This window comes from Bemisia tabaci, chromosome 1, assembly GCF_918797505.1.
Source record: "Bemisia tabaci chromosome 1, PGI_BMITA_v3".
NCBI lineage: Eukaryota > Metazoa > Arthropoda > Insecta > Hemiptera > Aleyrodidae > Bemisia > Bemisia tabaci.
In genome coordinates, this window is record NC_092793.1 from 27,116,253 (window position 1) to 27,134,162 (window position 17,910).

Here is a 17,910-nt window from a genome sequence, read left to right on the forward strand (position 1 = left end):
ATTTTTTTTTTTTTTTTTTTTTTTTTTTTTTGTGCATTAATTTGTGTAACTCATCCTGAAGTTACCTTTTTATTCTGAAAAAAAAAAAAAACTGTGCAGCTCACTTTACCACACTGAGTTAAACGGTTGTTTAATTTTGTATTTTATTATCATTCTCCACTCTTCACTTTTCTTGTCATTCATATACATAGATTTATAAATAACATTGAATGTTAATTTGACTCCAAAAATGCGGTATTGATGTTGATAAAAAACTGTAAATTTTTCATCCGAAAAAATTTGCATGACATTTACAATTTGATTTTATCAAGACAACCTTTACCAATCCAATTAAAACATCTTTGATAAAAATAAGATTTTATCTCTTCATGGCTCACTAAAATTTATTGGAATAGCCAAACAACTGTATTAATATTTTATCTTTCATCTTTCAGGAATCGTTAGTTACATGGACAATGCTTGTCTGAAGTTCGAGCTGATGGGCTGTGAAGAACCAAAAACTGAGCCTCTTCTTGGATATGACTACGGATATTCACCATGTGTGGACAATGAACCACCTGTTTTCCAAAACTGCCCCCAACAACCAATCATAGTCAGGCGTGGACCAAACGGTATCGAACCTGTCAATCTCACAGAACCAGTCGCTGTCGACAACAGTGGTAGCATCGCTCGATTAGAAGTGAAACCCCAGAGCTTCAGAACTCCCTTGGTCACTTTCCATGATGTGGCTGTCAAATATGTTGCCTATGATTTTGATGGAAATGTTGCTATTTGTGAAATCAACATCACTGTGACAGGTTAGTTGGTTTCTTTAGTTTTCTTTTCACCTCCAACTCCAGAAAGAAAGAACGAAATGTAATAACCATAAGATCTTACAACTGCAGGTTACTGCAAAGCTAATGCTACCTGTCAATTGCATCAATGATTTACACTTCATGATTAGTTACTGAAATTAACTTTCAACCCAGATATCAATGTTTTTATTCTGCACTGGTTACAGAATTTGAATTTCCTGCTTTCATGAAAAATCAGAGTTTATGTGAGTCAAATTGTGCATTACAACAGTTTTGGTACGAGATCTAATTTAGCACTGTTTCTTACCGCCCTGCGGGCCGATTATTGGAAGTTTAAAGCAGCCTGATAAGACATTGAATTGCGATATATTGCATGGTTAAGATAGGGCTATGTCTTATTGTTTCGAGTGGACATAGACTCAATAATCGGGCCGCTGTGTTGTTCAAAGTTTAAACAACGTGTGACGGCTGAGCTGAGATTGAGGTTGCCATATTTCAACACTGAAGCGACTGTTACGGTAATGTTTAGTGCACAATGTAACTGAGGTGTTGAAGGAATTAAAATTGTACTGTTTAGTAATTACTTATTAAGTTACCATTTTCCACATCTGCTCATACATTCTTTTCCTTTAATTTTTTAGATGAGACCCCACCAATGTTGAGCTGCCCTCAAAGCTACGTGATCGAACTGGTAGACCGCCAAGACAGTTATGTTGTCAACTTCAATGAAACCAGACGAAGGGTGAATGTTTCAGATGCTTCAGGTGAAGTCACTGTTGCATTTGTCCCCAATCAGGCCACAATCCCCATTGGAAACTTTGAAAATGTTACTGTTATTGCCACCGACAAATATGGCAACAGAGCAACTTGCCACTTCCAGGTGTGTATCCATGAACAGATCTATCAAAGCATGTCTTTTGTTAAAAGATAGCGTTTCTTCACTGGCTTAGTTTATCAATGGTTAAATTTTTTTCTTTCTCCAAATGGCACTTGTGATATTTTGGCTGGCAGGTAACAATATGCCTTGCTGATTTTAAAATGGTTAATTCTGCTGTCTGCACAAATCTTCACATCGAAATCATTAGTGCAGTCAATAGTATCAATGAAAACGATAAATCAACCTATTAGACTGTATTCATGCCAAATCCAGATGTATACATCTGCCCACCTTTTCCTAATTTTACTCAATCGTTTGATTCCTGGCTGCTCACTGAAATTAATGAAGCCTGGTTCAAGACATCCTAATTACCACAAATTGCCTCTTTAAAATATGACTGTATTGTATATTGTGAGGTAGTAGCTGGGTGAATATCACACTAATGATTCTTTAATGGGAAACAATGATGGCAATCCAATATCTGATAGAAAAACATAATCGTCAAATGCTTAACTCTTTCAATTAAATTAATATTCTTAAAATGTATGTAAGGACCAACCTTTTAATCTTGCATATTTTTCTTTGTTCTCCCATAGGTTTCTGTTCAAGCAACTCCATGTGTAGACTGGGAACTAAAGCCACCAACAAATGGTGCCCTGAACTGCCTACCTGGTGATAAAGGATTACAATGTATCGCAACTTGTAATGAAGGCTATCGCTTTACAGACGGGGAGCCAGTCAAAACATTTAGTTGTGAGCACAAGAGCCCATGGTCACCCACATCAGTTGTGCCAGACTGTGTCTCCGAAGACACCCAGCAAGCTGATTATCACGTTGTTGCCACAGTTAACTACCGTGCTAACGGAGCTGTAGCTTCCCTTTGTTTGCCACAGTATGCTGACTTACTCTCACAGTACTTCCCCAGTTTGAATGCCATCCTGACCCAACGCTGCTCAGCCGTAAATGTGAACATGAATGTTTCATTCTTGGAAGCTAGATCAACAATGGTGGAAGAGAACGTCGTCCAGATCGATTTTATTCTTGGAATCATGCCTGCTGTTCGCCAACCTCAGCTTTATGACCTTTGCGGCTCCACTCTTAACCTGATTTTTGATCTAAGCGTGCCTTACGCAAGTGCTGCTATTGAACCTCTGCTCAATGTGTCCGCTATCGCAAACCAGTGTCCACCTTTGAAAGCCCTGCGCTCCGCCATTACCCGTGGTTTCACTTGTAATGTTGGTGAAGTTTTGAACATGGATGTGAATCAGGTGCCACGGTGTCTTCATTGTCCTGCAGGAACATCGGCCGGAGTGAACCAAAAATCTTGTACCCCTTGCCAGCATGGATATTACCAGAACAAAGACAGACAAGGAGCTTGCATTCGATGCCCAATGGGAACTTATACCAGGGAGGAAGGATCTAAGAGTCTCTCAGATTGTATCCCTGTTTGTGGTTATGGTACTTACTCGCCAACTGGACTCGTTCCTTGTTTAGAGTGTCCAAGAAACAGCTACACAAGTGAGCCACCGACCGGAGGATTCAAAGACTGTCAAGCTTGTCCGCCCAGCACTTACACATACCAACCAGCAGCACCAGGAAAGCAATTCTGTCGAGGTGAGAATGATAAATGCAATTTCCAGATAATTATAGAAATTTAATTTTTTTAATTCCTCTCAAAATTCTCCTAAAAGTCTTGCCCAGCTTGAAAGAAAAGATCTGCGGAAAATATTAATTGTCTAATCCCTTAAATCCGAGAATCTTTTTTTAATTTCTCAGAAGTGCGGTACATCTCACATTTTTTCTAATTTTGCAATTCATTTTTATTTAGAGTTCGCTTTGAGAGTAACGTTGTCAAGATTATGATAACATAATGATTTGTATTCGTTGTTTATTTTTTAATTAAAATGAAATTTTTTCACCCCTTCAGCAAAATGTGCTCCTGGACAGTACTCAGAAACTGGTCTATCACCTTGTGCTCCTTGCCCTCCAAACTTCTACCAGCCTCTCAGCGGACAAACGCAGTGTCTAGAGTGTCCCACCAATATGCGAACGAAAGGCTCTGGAGCATCTGGAAGAGATGAGTGTCAAACCATACAATGTACTGAAAATTCTTGTCTACATGGTGGTCTATGTGTTCCCATGGGTCACGGTGTGCAATGTTTCTGTCCAGCCGGCTTTTCAGGACGCCGCTGTGAAATTGATATCGATGAATGTGCCTCCCAACCTTGCTACAATGGTGGTTCTTGTATTGACTTACCCCAAGGCTACCGCTGTCAATGTTTGAATGGTACGTTTTAGAGAAAATTCTAATATTCAAATCACTTCTCTCACAGAAAAAATTATGCTAATTGAAGCATCACTAATATTCTGCGCAGTTATAGAACTTTAAAACTTTCGTTAGGAATGGCATCTCAGCCCAAGTATTTCAAAATCTGAACTCATTTTCAACTCATCATACTGTAGCGACAGAAGATTGATTTTTCACAGCATCATTGTATTCTTGATATTTTTCTGGGCTCTGATAAATATACTTGACATGAAAAGCATTCCTAAAAAGTGAAATAGAACCAGAGCAAATATAAATCATTTTATGTCTCCAATTTTTACAAACCTACAAATGCTCTCTTTGAAAGAGGCCTTTTGAATGAAAAAAATCAGACTAGCTTATTTCATTGAACATTTAATGCTCAAGGAAATAAGAAACAGGTATTTTTTCAATTTCGGTAGCAGATTTCCATGATAAAGCAAAATTATTGTAGACATTCATCGTATAACCAAAGAATATTTATATTGTGGGACATGTCTTTCTTGTTTTTACAAAAGGTTCTTTATGCTTTCACAGGATACAGTGGAATCAACTGTCAAGTTGAAAAATCTGACTGCCGCAACGACTCTTGTCCTGAACGTGCTATGTGCAAAGATGAACCTGGAGTAAACAATTTCACTTGCCTTTGTCGCTCTGGCTACACAGGCATCAATTGTGACATCACGGTAATTATTTTCCTCTGAATTGGACATCCTTTTTTTATAATTTTTAGCTCAAGTATTTAACATGAAAAACTTCTGCTTTGAACTCTTTACTTTAAAAACTTTTTAGGGTTTTTACAGGTTTGGAGAACCTAGAATTGCCAGGGGACTTTATCAATTCAGGGGAAGCAGGGAAAATTCAGGGAATGTTACGAAAAAGGCTAGGAATTTGATTACTCTTGAAACTTGAAAAAGCACTACTGCTGTCAACACAATCAAAGTTCAATACTCTTGAGTTACATCCTGAATGCTAGACAGAGGAATAATTTGCCATAAGGGCAATTTTAATCAATATTGAATGATTGAAAAAAAATAATGAAAATAATTGTTCATTTTACCTTTAGATACCCTTCTTTTTTATGCCCAAAATAACAGATGGAAACTTTATAATGCTGTACAAATTCAGTATTGGTCATTAGATAGGATTGTAGAAAAATAGCATCATGTAGATGCACTGCTTTTATAGAAGCCTGTCTCTCAATAGTGCCAGACATGACTCTAGTTCTGATCCTCTTCGAATTTTAGATTGATCCTTGCACAGCCAATGGAAACCCTTGCAAAAACGACGCAACCTGTGTTGCTTTGAAACAAGGCCGTTACAAGTGTGAATGTCTACCTGGCTGGGAAGGCCAACACTGTGATATCAATATCGGTAAGATATTTCATACATATACATTACTTTCTTTGGATTATAATTCTGCGAGTTGGAAGGAGGCCTTGTTTTCAATTTATTATTCTCCTTGACTTTTCAAGTCGTTAGATTTGCTGTCTAATGTTGCAACCTCAAAATTTCCCGGTCATATTAAGATTTATTTCACATCAATCGTTAGGCGTAAAGTTTTGCAATGAGCAAAATTACAACATAAGTTAAACTTGCACAAATTTTAGGCATGTTGTTAACATTACAACAGGTGATGTTGAAGTATAGCTGTTGGATAAAGCGCCCGTAAAACCTCATTTCTATGCTGTGATATGAAATTGATTACTTTTCATACACTTTACTATACTGCTTTTACTCTTTCATACACTTCATCAAATCGAGAGGTTGAAATTGAATAATTTGATCCTTCATTACAGATGACTGTGCTGAGAAACCTTGCCTACTAGGAGCTGAATGCACTGATCTTATTGCCGATTTCAAATGTACTTGTCCACCTGGATTCACGGGCAAGCGCTGTCAAGAGAAGATCGATCTCTGCTCAGACAATCCTTGTGAACACGGTGTTTGTGTTGACAAGCTATTTATCCACCAATGTATCTGTCATCCTGGTTGGACTGGAGAAGTTTGTGAGATTAACATAAATGAATGTGACAGTTCGCCCTGTGAGAATGGTGGAGAATGTATGGATCTCATCGATGGATACTCATGCTCTTGTGAATTGGGATACACCGGAAAACGCTGCCAGCATCTGATTGATGATTGCGCCTCTGCACCTTGTCAAAATGGAGGATCTTGTGTTGACATGCTGGATGGATTTATGTGTAACTGCCGCCCAGGATTTGTAGGTAAGAGAAGGATAACCTCGAGTTAAGCAACGAATCAAAAATGTGTATTTCAATTTAAGATGTTGTAGACTTCCTGCTATAATTATTTTTTTAAATGTAAATCCTCCCAATCTTATTTCTTAAAAATATTTCGGACTTATCCTCTTTCTGTGAAATTTTCAAGCAACAGTGTCGGTTTGTCCACTTTTTTTATTTTTTATTGAAGTTCCGGCATTGAGATGGAATTCATGTCCCACTATCTTACTTTTCCTTCTTCTATTGAGGCTTCATCAGTCAGGACTCTAGTTAATTATGCCTGAAATGAAAAGTTAAGTCAAGTATACTTAGACTTGTAGATTTTATAATAACTACGTATCACCATGAGATAAATAGTTGACAATTGGTTTTTTTGATGGGGGAGGTAATACTAAATTCTTTTTTGCTTAGGCTTACAATGTGAAGCTGAAATTGATGAGTGTTTGAGCGACCCTTGCAACCCTGAAGGAAGTGAAAAGTGTGTTGACTTGGACAACAAGTTTGAATGTCAATGTCGCCCTGGCTACACTGGAGCACTTTGTGAAGTAAGTTCAAATTTTACTTCTTAAGAAAAAGAAGATATTAATCATGTTTGGGTTGCACTGCTTCATTACCTTTTACATGCATATAAATCCCTTTGTTTCATCAATCATTCTCAAGTGCCTTTAAGGGAGAAGCTTTCAACAAACTCCCAACAGCTATTGTTTCATTCCATTCTCCTTAACTTTGTTGACAGTATTTTATGCAACACGCATGTGGACAAAAAGTTTTTTGCATAGGAATTTAGTGTTGACTTTTTTTTATCAGTCAATCTTTAATCATTCTTCACATTTGGATGGTACATAATAAAGAAATGTAGATTTTCATCTGAAGTTGAGGGATATCCATGTAGAATGCAGTGATCCTTTTAACCAAGTTTTTTTTTTTGTTGATAATGCTAACTTTTTCTGCTTTTGTTCCACCAGACAAACATTGATGACTGTGCCTCATCTCCATGCATGAACGGAGGTATTTGCAAAGACGGAATTGGAAAGTTCACTTGTGATTGTGAACCTGGTTGGACCGGTCAGCGATGCGAATCAGATGTAGGTTCATGCCAGAATAAACCCTGCCAGAATGATGCTAACTGTATCAATCTCTTCAGAGATTTCTTCTGTGTGTAAGTACATATCATTACTTATTAAATGTTCGTTCCTAGATGAAAGACAGAAAAGCTAATAAGGCTCCCATCTGATTTTTATCATTCAGTCATTAAATTTACAACAGGTAATTCTAAATTGTGGGGTGAAGACTTACTTTAATTTTGATACTCAACTTTTTCTGGGCTCGGAAATAACTTTGTCAATCAGTGGCTTGTCTTTTGGCAAATTTAAGTAATTCTGGCCTATAGTTCAAACAGACGTCAAAGCAGTCTGTTGCATCATTTTGCCTAATTTTGTCAAATTTCTCCAGGTACTAAGAAAGTTTCATCACTGACCAATTAATTTGGAGTCATACCTTTCCCTTTCCTTTTTATCAAGACTCAAGACTATATTTGGTCAGTCTACAAGTTATCTTAAATTTATGAATTAAATGTTTCAGGTGTCCATCTGGAACAGACGGTAAACAATGTGAAACTGCTCCTGAACGATGCATTGGCAATCCTTGCATGCATGGTGGTCACTGCCAAGATTTTGGTTCAGGGCTGAACTGTACTTGCCCTGTGGACTATGATGGTATCGGGTGCCAGTATGAGTTTGACGCTTGCAGAGCAGATGTCTGCAAGAATGGTGCTACATGCGTTGACAATGGCCCTGGGTACAAGTGTATTTGCCCTCATGGATTCACAGGTTTGTGTAACACGTCAACTATGAAAATTGAAAATCCTCGCAAGTAGATTAGTAAAAAAATATGTCAGAAATTATCACATAGATTGAATTTAAAGGACCTTCATTATTTAGCCTTGGAAATTTGAAAAATCAAAATCAAATTGTTTTCATGTAATGAACAGTATGATTTTTCAAATTTCCTCCCTCCTCCTCCACCCCCCTCAATAAAAGTTTCTGTTTCAGGGATTTACTTTTTATTCGTCGCATAGCCTCAAAATGAAAAGTTTCATTTAGAAATCAATCAGCCACCTGAGGAAAGGAGGAGAGATTTGAAGGGTTTTTGCGAAGGGCTATTCTAATGAAGGGTTTCTGTTACTTACCTACATCGTATCAGCGGTATTTTTCAGTCTTTTTTTGAAGGTTTTGATTTTTTGACTTATGTGATATCTGAAGTGGCCCTCACCATAAATCATCAGATAATTAAGGCATTGCTGTACTTGTGAAATGGCCAACTGAATGTAAGAAATGCAGCTCAGCGTAAGTATGGAGACACTTTTGTGAGCTCTCAATGCCTTGTTTTATATTATCTATTCTTTATTTGTGATTTAACGCTTCAATTTTGTTTTTCCTCTCTTCAGGCAAAAATTGTGATGAGGACATCGTTGACTGTCATGAAAACTCATGTCCACCAACAGCAACTTGCATTGATTTGACAGGCAGGTTCTACTGTCAGTGCCCATTCAATCTCACAGGAGATGATTGCAGAAAAAGTAAGTTTTTCACGTTGCACTCCTCTTGCATTTACAATGTGTGAAGCAAATAAAAACTTGTTATCGAGTTACTTAAGTGCCGAAAATTGAAAATTGTGTTAGACATTTCATTTTGTTCTAAGCGCTAAGTACTACATGATACGTAACAGGCTCGGTGCCACCAACAATAGTGCATCCACGTTTTATTAACCAAAGTGTATTACCCGTCCATTTTTTATATAATTTAATAACAAAACAATGTGTTATTATTCTGTCTTAATTTTCCATTAAGCTTTTACATACCTTTCTGTCATTCTTTTCCAGCATCATTACTGTAAGCTCTCACTGTAATATTAAATTTTTCTCCGTAAGTTTTTTATATCTATCCAACCAATTTTTATGTTTATTGCAAATGACAGCTGTTTTATCTATTTTCAACTTTATGCTCGTTTCTCTTTTCAGCAATTCAAGTGGATTATGATCTAAGTTTCCCTGAACCACAAGCCAGCAGTGCCGCTCTGAGTGTACCGTTCAGAATTTCTGGCAAAACTAGTTTCACCATTGCCATGTGGGTGCAGTTCTCCCACCGCGATGAACCTGGTGTCTTCTTCACCTTATACAGTGTGACGTAAGTTTCTTCTTTACAATTTATCGCATATTTTAGCTTTGCTTCAAATTATATAATCTGGAGCATTTTTCAATTTCCGAAATGAAAATTTTTATTTTAAATGTATTATCAGCTAAGTCTCACTGCTTCAAGTTTTTGTCTTGTTATGGTGATAAAGAGAACCACTTTAAGTAACTAAAATCAATACTTATTTTTATTTTTATATTCTTCTTTCCATAGATCTGATCATAGAGCAAGCGGAAGAAGATCGCTGGTCCAAGCTCATTCAAGTGGAGTTCAGGTTTCTCTCTTCCCCGAAATTCAAGATGTATTTTTAGCCTTCCAAGAGTATGCTACAATTAATGATGGTCAATGGCACCACATTGCCATTGTTTGGGACCAAGGAACTCTCACATTGGTCACAGAAGGACTCATTGCCAGCAAACATGAAGGCTATGGTACTGGAAGACAACTTCCAGAATTGTAAGTTTCTTTTTCATACTCCTGTGTTCAGATTTTTGTTTTTTCGTACTTCTTTACTTCCAAATACTTACCGAAAAGTATTATCATTCTAATTTTCAACTCTTATAAGATTTTCAGAAGTTAAAAAATACATATTTACATATTTTCAAGGAAAACATTATACATTTTTCCAATCATCTATGTAACCATGCAGAGACTGTCAAAATTATTTTGAACGATTTTTTACTAGTACCATGTTGTCAAATAAAAGCATAATTTTCAACAGTAAAAGTATTAGTTCACATTAGAGGACAGAAAAATACTTCAAAGTTTAGTATCTCGTCAAAAATGGCTGATACATCCTTTTCAGCCATCATTTTTGTGACTAAATATCCATATTTTTTTTGTTTGTAGTGGCTGGGTTGTTTTGGGAAAACCAAGACCGGACAGTGCAAAGGCATATGCTGAAGCTGGTTTCCAAGGACATTTGACCAAGGTCCAAATTTGGTCTCGTGCTTTGGACATTACAAATGAAATTCAGAAACAAGTATGTTGTTCTTAGTTTTTTTGTTTTTTTTTCTTTGGTATTTTAACCACTAAAAATAAAGAAGAGCAAATTTGTAAAGATACTTTCCTGTACAAATTCCCTCTCTGTTTACTGCAAATAAAGAAAGAGTTTCAAATTGTAAACCCTTTGTAGATAGGGTACAAAATCTGGTGACCTCTAGAAGAAAAAATTTAAGACATTTTGGCTGTTTCTCATATCGGCATAGTATAGTTTAAAATGTAAGGTATAAAAAGTTACAAATTGATAACATCACTCGTACAGAAATGTAAAATTATGATATTGCTCATCGGGACAGTCGCCGCTTTAATTTAATTTGCTTAAAATTCTACATATGAAGGCCAAATATTTTTGTGGTGAATAACATTCGTTCTTTTTTTTAAATTTTACTATGTTTAATGACACCTTCTTTTAGAGTACATACTCACATTCATATTTTTTTCAAAGATATCTACCTTTTTCTGTCCCCTCTCAAACATTAATTCTTAAATTTGCAGGTCAGAGACTGTAGAACAGAACCAGTTCTCTATCAGGGTCTTGTTCTAACTTGGGCTGGATATGACGATGTTGAAGGAGGCGTTGAAAGAATTGTGCCATCACACTGCAGTCAACACACCTGCCCACCTGGGTACACTGGACCACAATGTAATCAACTCCAAGTGGATAAGGTATGCAAATGAAATTATAAGAAAACCTAATTGGGGGCAAGGGTTGGGAATTAATGGATAACAGAGATAGTATGGGGGACTCATATAATGGAGTATTGTAATATAATCATATTATATTACAATACATACACACATCATTACATTTATCATTATTTTTATTATTTTTTCGTTTATCAATCTCAAGAAAATCATCTACTTCATCTTCGATTGTTCATTTTGTTTAACCTTCCCGTTCATCAGGAAGTATCTGGCATTTGTTATCCTTGTATTTGAGCTATCATAATTCATTTAAATAAAAAATTATTATTGCTCAATCAAAAATAAATTTTCTCGTTTTGCAATATATTGATCGTAAATTTTAATTTTAGCATGTTTTTAACTCACCTGAGACCTGCCTTCCTGCTGAAGTAATCTGAATTTTAGGTGCTCTTCATTGGGTTAGATGCAAATGACAAATGAGGTGCAAAGAATATGATAAATTGATAAATCCTTTTGTATGTCAGTATCCAGTTTAGTTTTTATAAATTAATGGTGTTCCTCTATCAAATCAACAGATGCCTCCCACTAAAGAGTATTGTCCTGGAGATTTGTGGGTTGATGCTCGAAATGGATCTGCAGTTGTCACTTGGGATGAACCGAGATTCACAGATAATGTGGGTGTTGTCAGAGTCGAAGAAAAGAGTGGTCACAGGCCAGGTCAAACTCTCCTCTGGGGAACTTACAACATTGCCTATGTCGCGTTTGATCAAGCTGGAAACTCTGCCACCTGTGCTTTCACCGTTTACGTTCTTTGTAAGTTTTTCGACATAAAATTATAACATTCAGTATTGCATTTTGATTTATCTTGACATTTTTTAGTTTTAAAAGGATGATGAAAAAAAGTTCAATTCTCATTCAAACTTGAGGCATAAAATCCATGTTAGCTCTACTCCTAAAATTCCCAGTAAGTTTTTAGATCTCTCATCTCATCCCCATTTTTTTAGTAGGCCAATTTTTTTTATATGTATTTCCTCCAGATCTTATAGTAGGCATTTATAATGTATAATTTAAGCACAGACATAATTGTATATTGTAAAAATTCTATCATTCACTTCTTTCACCCTACATCTGCTAAGTTAGGAATCCTGATTTTGTTTCCTCGGCTAGAAGGAGAACAGGGAATCATACTACGTAATTCAATTCCTTGTAGGTTTGACTGCAACTTGCCCTTCACCTTTTATAGGATGCTCTCTCCATGCTAGTACGCTATGACCATTTTTCATTCATAGAATGTTTTTATTTCTTTTTGCTACAGCTGGTTTCTGCCCACCCTTGGCTGATCCAGTTGGAGGAACACAAGTCTGCAAAGATTGGGGTTTCGGCGGTCAATTCAAAGTCTGCGAAATATCATGCAAACCGGGTCTCAAATTCTCCCAGCCTGTCCCGAAATTCTACACCTGCGGAGTTGAAGGGTTCTGGCGTCCAACATCAAACCCAGCCTTACCCATGGTTTACCCTGCGTGCTCAGGTACAATCAATGTTCTTTCTTTTGTTGCTCAAACATGTTTTTCTCGTTGGTCAAAGTTATATTGTTTAAGAACCAAAGCACATTGATAGCAAGTTATCCATAGAATAAATGATCGACAGTTTGATAGTTTCTAATGTTTCTGGAGGCAGTTTTTGACTACGACAATACTTTGATTATCTCATAATTTGTGGCAGAAGGCCTAGCCGGATATAGAAAATGCCGACTAATCGAAAATGCTTAAAAACTTGTGAAACCTTTTTTGTATGTATAGAAGAATGAAGAAAAAGACAATAGTACTAACGTATGAATGTGCCTCATTGTCGCGTCAGATAACTGACGCACAGGGTAAGTGATGATTGGATAATCAAGGTATTACTGTACTTTTATGAGTCTCTTAGACTTTAAAAATTTTATTATATTGTCAATTTTTCCTTGGTTCTTTTTCTCTTTTCATTGTAATTACTGTACAGTATAGTAGCACACTAATTTGATGTCTTTTAATTTTTTTCTAGCTTCTTCACCAGCACAACGTGTTTTCAAAGTTAGTATGCTGTTCCCTACCTCAGTTCTGTGTAACGAAGCAGGTCAAGGTGTCCTCAGGCAGAAAGTTCGTAACGCTATCAACTCACTCAACAGAGAATGGAACTTCTGTTCTTATTCATTGGAAGGTATGTATGATTAAGATTAAGTACGGTACTTGAGTGGGAAAAATATGAGAAAAGCAAATTATAGATTTTATTTCACATGCTCATTTCTCACTAAATTGACATTATAATTTACAAAAAAAGATTATCTTATCATGCCACCTAAGTTTCATTTGTAAAAAAATGAGTAGGGGAATTCTTTACAAGTGTTTGTCAAAAGTTATGTTTCATTTAACTTTTAATCAGATTTCATTCTTGTAGCCCTCGTTTATTTACTGATATTCGATTTGTAAAGGATCTCTTGCTTGCAAACTGCAATAAAACTTTGGTATGTCTAATCTTTTTTGCAGGAACTAAAGAATGTAAAGATTTGAACATCGAAGTCAAGTGTGACCATAAACTCTCCAGACCTGGCAGGGATGTTGACATTTCCGGGGTTACCAGCTATGACGTCAATGCTGTATTCCCAATTGTACGGTAAGTCTACCTAAGATGCCACCATGAACTTTTTTATTTGGTCAGACAAAGTTTCTACCCATCTGTTCAACAGTTTTGTCAACTGATTTCCAATTAATATCTGCACTTATCAGGCATGTTCCTGATAGCACCACATTATGAATTTGATAGTGGAATAGTTTTGCACAGTCAAGTTGAGCATGAGTATTTTTACAATTTCTTTTATCTCTTATCCACAGTTACATATTTCATCTTGTGCATGTTAAATATGTTTCATGGTGATGTTGTCAATCCGTATAGGAGCACCTCACATGTTTCAGCACTTATTTGAATAGTTTTTGGAATTTATTCTATGCAAGTCGTAAAAGTAATTTTTATCCTTTTGTTGGTCTGTTTACTATGTTATCAAGTTCTTTAGTGTTTTCCTTCTCTTCTTCTCGGATGTCCATCTCAACCAAGAAATTTAAAGGTGATCCAGGGATAAGATGCGCCACTATCTTGTGCTGCTTCTTGGTCTGTGTGTTTGAGAAGCAATAATTATTGCAGTGTAAAAATTAAGGCAAGAAACTGATCCATGACATGTAGCAGCATTAATACGGCGTATTATGACATCAAATTTGTGAAAATTCATTGAAAATTCATATCAGAAACTACCATGGTGGACGTTGCTCATTGGCTTAAAATGTAAGAGAGAGATATTACAATTCTATCTCCCTCTTATACCTTTAGTCAACAAGTAATGTCCGTCATGGTCAGTGTTCGCAACTCACTGGCACCAACGCGCCAAATGCGCCCAAGAAATCGGTCATGGCGCCTAAAAAATAAAAAGTCTGCACCAGCGTGGCCCCCTAAAAATTGCCCTTCCCCCCCCCCCTCAAAAAAATCCTAATTTTTCTGTTTGGTGATTTTTTGAAATTTTGATGCACGGCACAGAAAGTTAGAAATTTTTACTAAATGCACCATGATATATAGGCAAAAAGTCAATTTGGCCCCTGAAAAATCTTCAGTGGCCCCTAAATATGGAGCTTGATGGGCCGCATGGCTACTGAAACTCAAATGTGAGTTTCAAACACTGGTTATGGTAGTTTTGAATGGAAATCTTCAATTAATTCTCGTTTTGCTGTCATACTACTCAATATTAATGCTGCTAAACGTTGCTAATCAGTTTCTTGTCGTAATTTGTACAATATAATAATTATTGCTTCTCAAAAACACAGACCATGCAGCAGTGCACTGTAGTAGCGGATATCGTCCCCAGATCACTCATATTTACCTTAACCTCCAGTTTGCACTTAAAACATCGGTTCCACAACTATCTCTCTCGACCCACCTGGCCTCACAAAATATCAATCCCGGTTTGACATGAACTGTCCCCTCATTCTCACAACCTAAAGCTACCTAGTCAGTTTTCCTCATTCTTTCAAACTCTATCTTTTTCATTCAATCATTTATCAATAGCACTTATTACCTTGTAGTCGTAGAGTTTGGATTTTTTCTTGCCTGTTTTGCCTGATAACTCAGTTTGGTGTCTATTTTTGCATATAGGTCCAAGAGACAAGCAAGTGATACATACAGTGTCCAAATATCATTCCCAGCAACCAAGTAAGTATTTTCTTCCCCCGTAATCTATTACATATAGTGAAGTGAATTTTCGACTTGAAACCCTCATATTTAGGAACTGAAGTTCAGTGTAATTTATTGAATGGCTCTATCTCCATTTAAAGGAAATAGGAGAAACATAGACTTGCGAACATGACAAGCAAGCTTAGAAACTTGAAGATTTCTCAGGGCTGTAATCTAGCTCGAATAAGTTGTTTGTCATCACTCAAAGTTCTGCAGGAGGCTCAGGAAGAAAATTTGCTTCATTATCTCCATGATAGTGCATGATTTCTTTTTTCACTTTATCGCACCAAATTAAATACCAGTAATATTTTCCTTCATTGTTTCTATCTGAATGATTTTTATCAATATAAAGATTCTATTCCAAATTCTTCTACCCAATTTTTAAACCTATCGTCTTCCACAGGGTGGATATTAGGATTTCTCATTATGTACACATTTTTTTGATCATTCTCTTTGATGAAAATAAAGATTTCAAAACTTTAAACCCAAGAGTAAAAAGCAAGAACAAGACAATGTTGAGCAAAAAATTGCTGCCTTTAAGTTAGAATTAACCGTCACTGGTAAAAAAGGTCGGAAATGTCATGCTGGAATATCGATTAGCATTTTTCAGCATACTGTAACCCAACCATCCTTTAAGTTTGCAAAAAAAAAATTCAAATGATGGGTGATACAATTGAAAACTTGACATCATTAAAAAAAGTTTCAAATAATGCTTCAAATGGGGGTGAGAAAAAAAAACGAGTATAACTCAGTATCTTATTTTATTCTGCTTCCTTTTCAGTGATCCTGTGATCAACCAGAACTCCAACCTGAAATCAAGTGTTCAAAGGCTTCTTGAAAAACTCATTTTAGAAGAGGACCAATTCGATGTTCACGACATTTTGCCCAACACTGTGCCCGATCCAGCATCATTGAGTTTGCAATCAGACTACGCTTGTCCTGTTGGACAAGTTGTAAAAGCTCCTGAATGTGGTAAGTTTCAGCAATATCCTTTTCCAATTTCATCTGCTTTGGCAAGCACCCTTAACTTTTTTTCCAGTTTATCTGGACAAAATGCATTTTCTTGTTTTTCTCGGTACAGTCTGGTTTTGCAAATAATTTTTACTCTACACTCAATGTATTTTGAGTATTTGATTCAACTTTTAAGTCTTAATCGTAGAAAAATCTGCGCAACTCCTCACTTGTAGTTTGTTCTTGCAACTCTTGTTTGAGCAAACAAACAGATGTATTAAGGTATGGTTTGAACAGGCATAAAGATCAACTATTCAACCAATAGTTTTCAGGAGTTCAACCTGCAAATAATATCCTCAAAAATTATTATATTTTTTTTGCTTACTCGAATGTAGCTATTAAACAGAGTTTACACAGAACTCCAATTGAAACTAGCTACTGGCTTTAATCATTCGTACTCGTTCTCATCAACAGTTCGGTAAAACGATTTATTTCTTCTTTCAGTATCTTGCGCTGTTGGAACTTACTTCCACAAGGAGTCTCGTAGTTGTATCCCTTGTCCTGTTGGTACATACCAAAGCCAAAGCGGTCAACTTCAGTGTTCAGTATGTCCTGCAATTGCTGGACGCCAGGGCGTCACTATTGCTCCAGGTGCAAGAAGTGCATCTGACTGCAAAGGTGAGTCTTTTGTCAACTTATACACTGGATAGTACTCAATTTAATTGGACTGAGTTTAGCGGGAAGGTTTCAACTTTTATAGCTCATTTTAGAAACCACATACTTGTCATCGATTTTCCTATACACATAAATACTGTCGCGAACGTGTCCATGAACTTACAAGTAGTTCCTACCTACAGGACTCATAATCAGTCCAAACTGAATGACCTCCGCTAAATCCAGACAAAATTTTGTTTACCAAAACAGAAAGATTTCATGTTTCTTTTTTCACAATAATAAAATTAGATTCTCAAAATCTTACCTTAAGCTAGAGTAATTTCCAGAAAATTTTACATTTTGGGTTAATTTTCATGTTACATGTGATACCAATTTAGGTGCAAAGCATGAACCCTGTTCCACTTGGATGTTAATGATGCTCTGACTTTAATAAATTTCTTGTCCCTCTTTTTTATTGAATTTCATTAGTTATTGCTTGAGAAAAATGAGTCACAGTTTTTGCATCGATTACACTCTGTGAATTTTTCTGATGTATTAGTCATTCGTATCATGAATATTTTAATATTTTCAATATTTGATTTTATATTTTAGAACGCTGTCCTGCTGGAAAATACTATGATGATGAAGCTGGTCTCTGTCGAAGCTGTGGTCATGGATTCTATCAGCCTAGTGAAGGTAGTTTTAGGTGTCAACTGTGTGGACTTGGAAAGACTACCCGCACAACGGAGGCTGTATCTGCAGATGTATGTGAATTTCTAACTTTTATTGGTTGAAACTTTTTTTTCGAAAATTAGAAGAATTCTGTTGAATCGAAACTGCGGAGCTGTATTTAAACATGATCAAACAACAATACTCTACTCAGTTAGCAAAATTTGTGCTTTTCAACTGAATTGCAGACAAGTAGTGAGCACCTGCAAACGAGTGAGAAGATCACCTTTGTGAATTAATCCCATGGTGTGTACCGCAGTGAGCTTAA

The 17,910-nt window shown here is 36.4% G+C and overlaps 1 protein-coding gene across 4 annotated transcripts in view; it reads left to right on the forward strand.

Moving 5' to 3' along the window:
- Positions 1-17,910, forward strand: part of uif (sushi, von Willebrand factor type A, EGF and pentraxin domain-containing protein uif) — a 186,849-nt gene that overhangs the window by 160,416 nt on the left and 8,523 nt on the right. For 2 of the 4 annotated variants that reach the window (XM_072298877.1, XM_019057537.2), the window contains exons 27-49: positions 435-797; positions 1,436-1,674; positions 2,268-3,285; positions 3,599-3,958; positions 4,514-4,662; positions 5,224-5,350; positions 5,776-6,204; positions 6,631-6,764; positions 7,185-7,378; positions 7,801-8,048; positions 8,666-8,797; positions 9,239-9,404; positions 9,624-9,866; positions 10,260-10,392; positions 10,908-11,078; positions 11,633-11,870; positions 12,373-12,585; positions 13,098-13,253; positions 13,580-13,706; positions 15,231-15,287; positions 16,090-16,280; positions 16,764-16,937; positions 17,526-17,677. In XM_072298877.1, the coding sequence (XP_072154978.1) occupies positions 435-797; positions 1,436-1,674; positions 2,268-3,285; positions 3,599-3,958; positions 4,514-4,662; positions 5,224-5,350; positions 5,776-6,204; positions 6,631-6,764; positions 7,185-7,378; positions 7,801-8,048; positions 8,666-8,797; positions 9,239-9,404; positions 9,624-9,866; positions 10,260-10,392; positions 10,908-11,078; positions 11,633-11,870; positions 12,373-12,585; positions 13,098-13,253; positions 13,580-13,706; positions 15,231-15,287; positions 16,090-16,280; positions 16,764-16,937; positions 17,526-17,677 (5,414 nt within the window). The remainder of the gene's footprint in view (positions 1-434; positions 798-1,435; positions 1,675-2,267; positions 3,286-3,598; positions 3,959-4,513; positions 4,663-5,223; positions 5,351-5,775; positions 6,205-6,630; positions 6,765-7,184; positions 7,379-7,800; positions 8,049-8,665; positions 8,798-9,238; positions 9,405-9,623; positions 9,867-10,259; positions 10,393-10,907; positions 11,079-11,632; positions 11,871-12,372; positions 12,586-13,097; positions 13,254-13,579; positions 13,707-15,230; positions 15,288-16,089; positions 16,281-16,763; positions 16,938-17,525; positions 17,678-17,910) is intronic. The other 2 variants (XM_072298879.1, XM_019057538.2) reach the window with 1 other exon arrangement.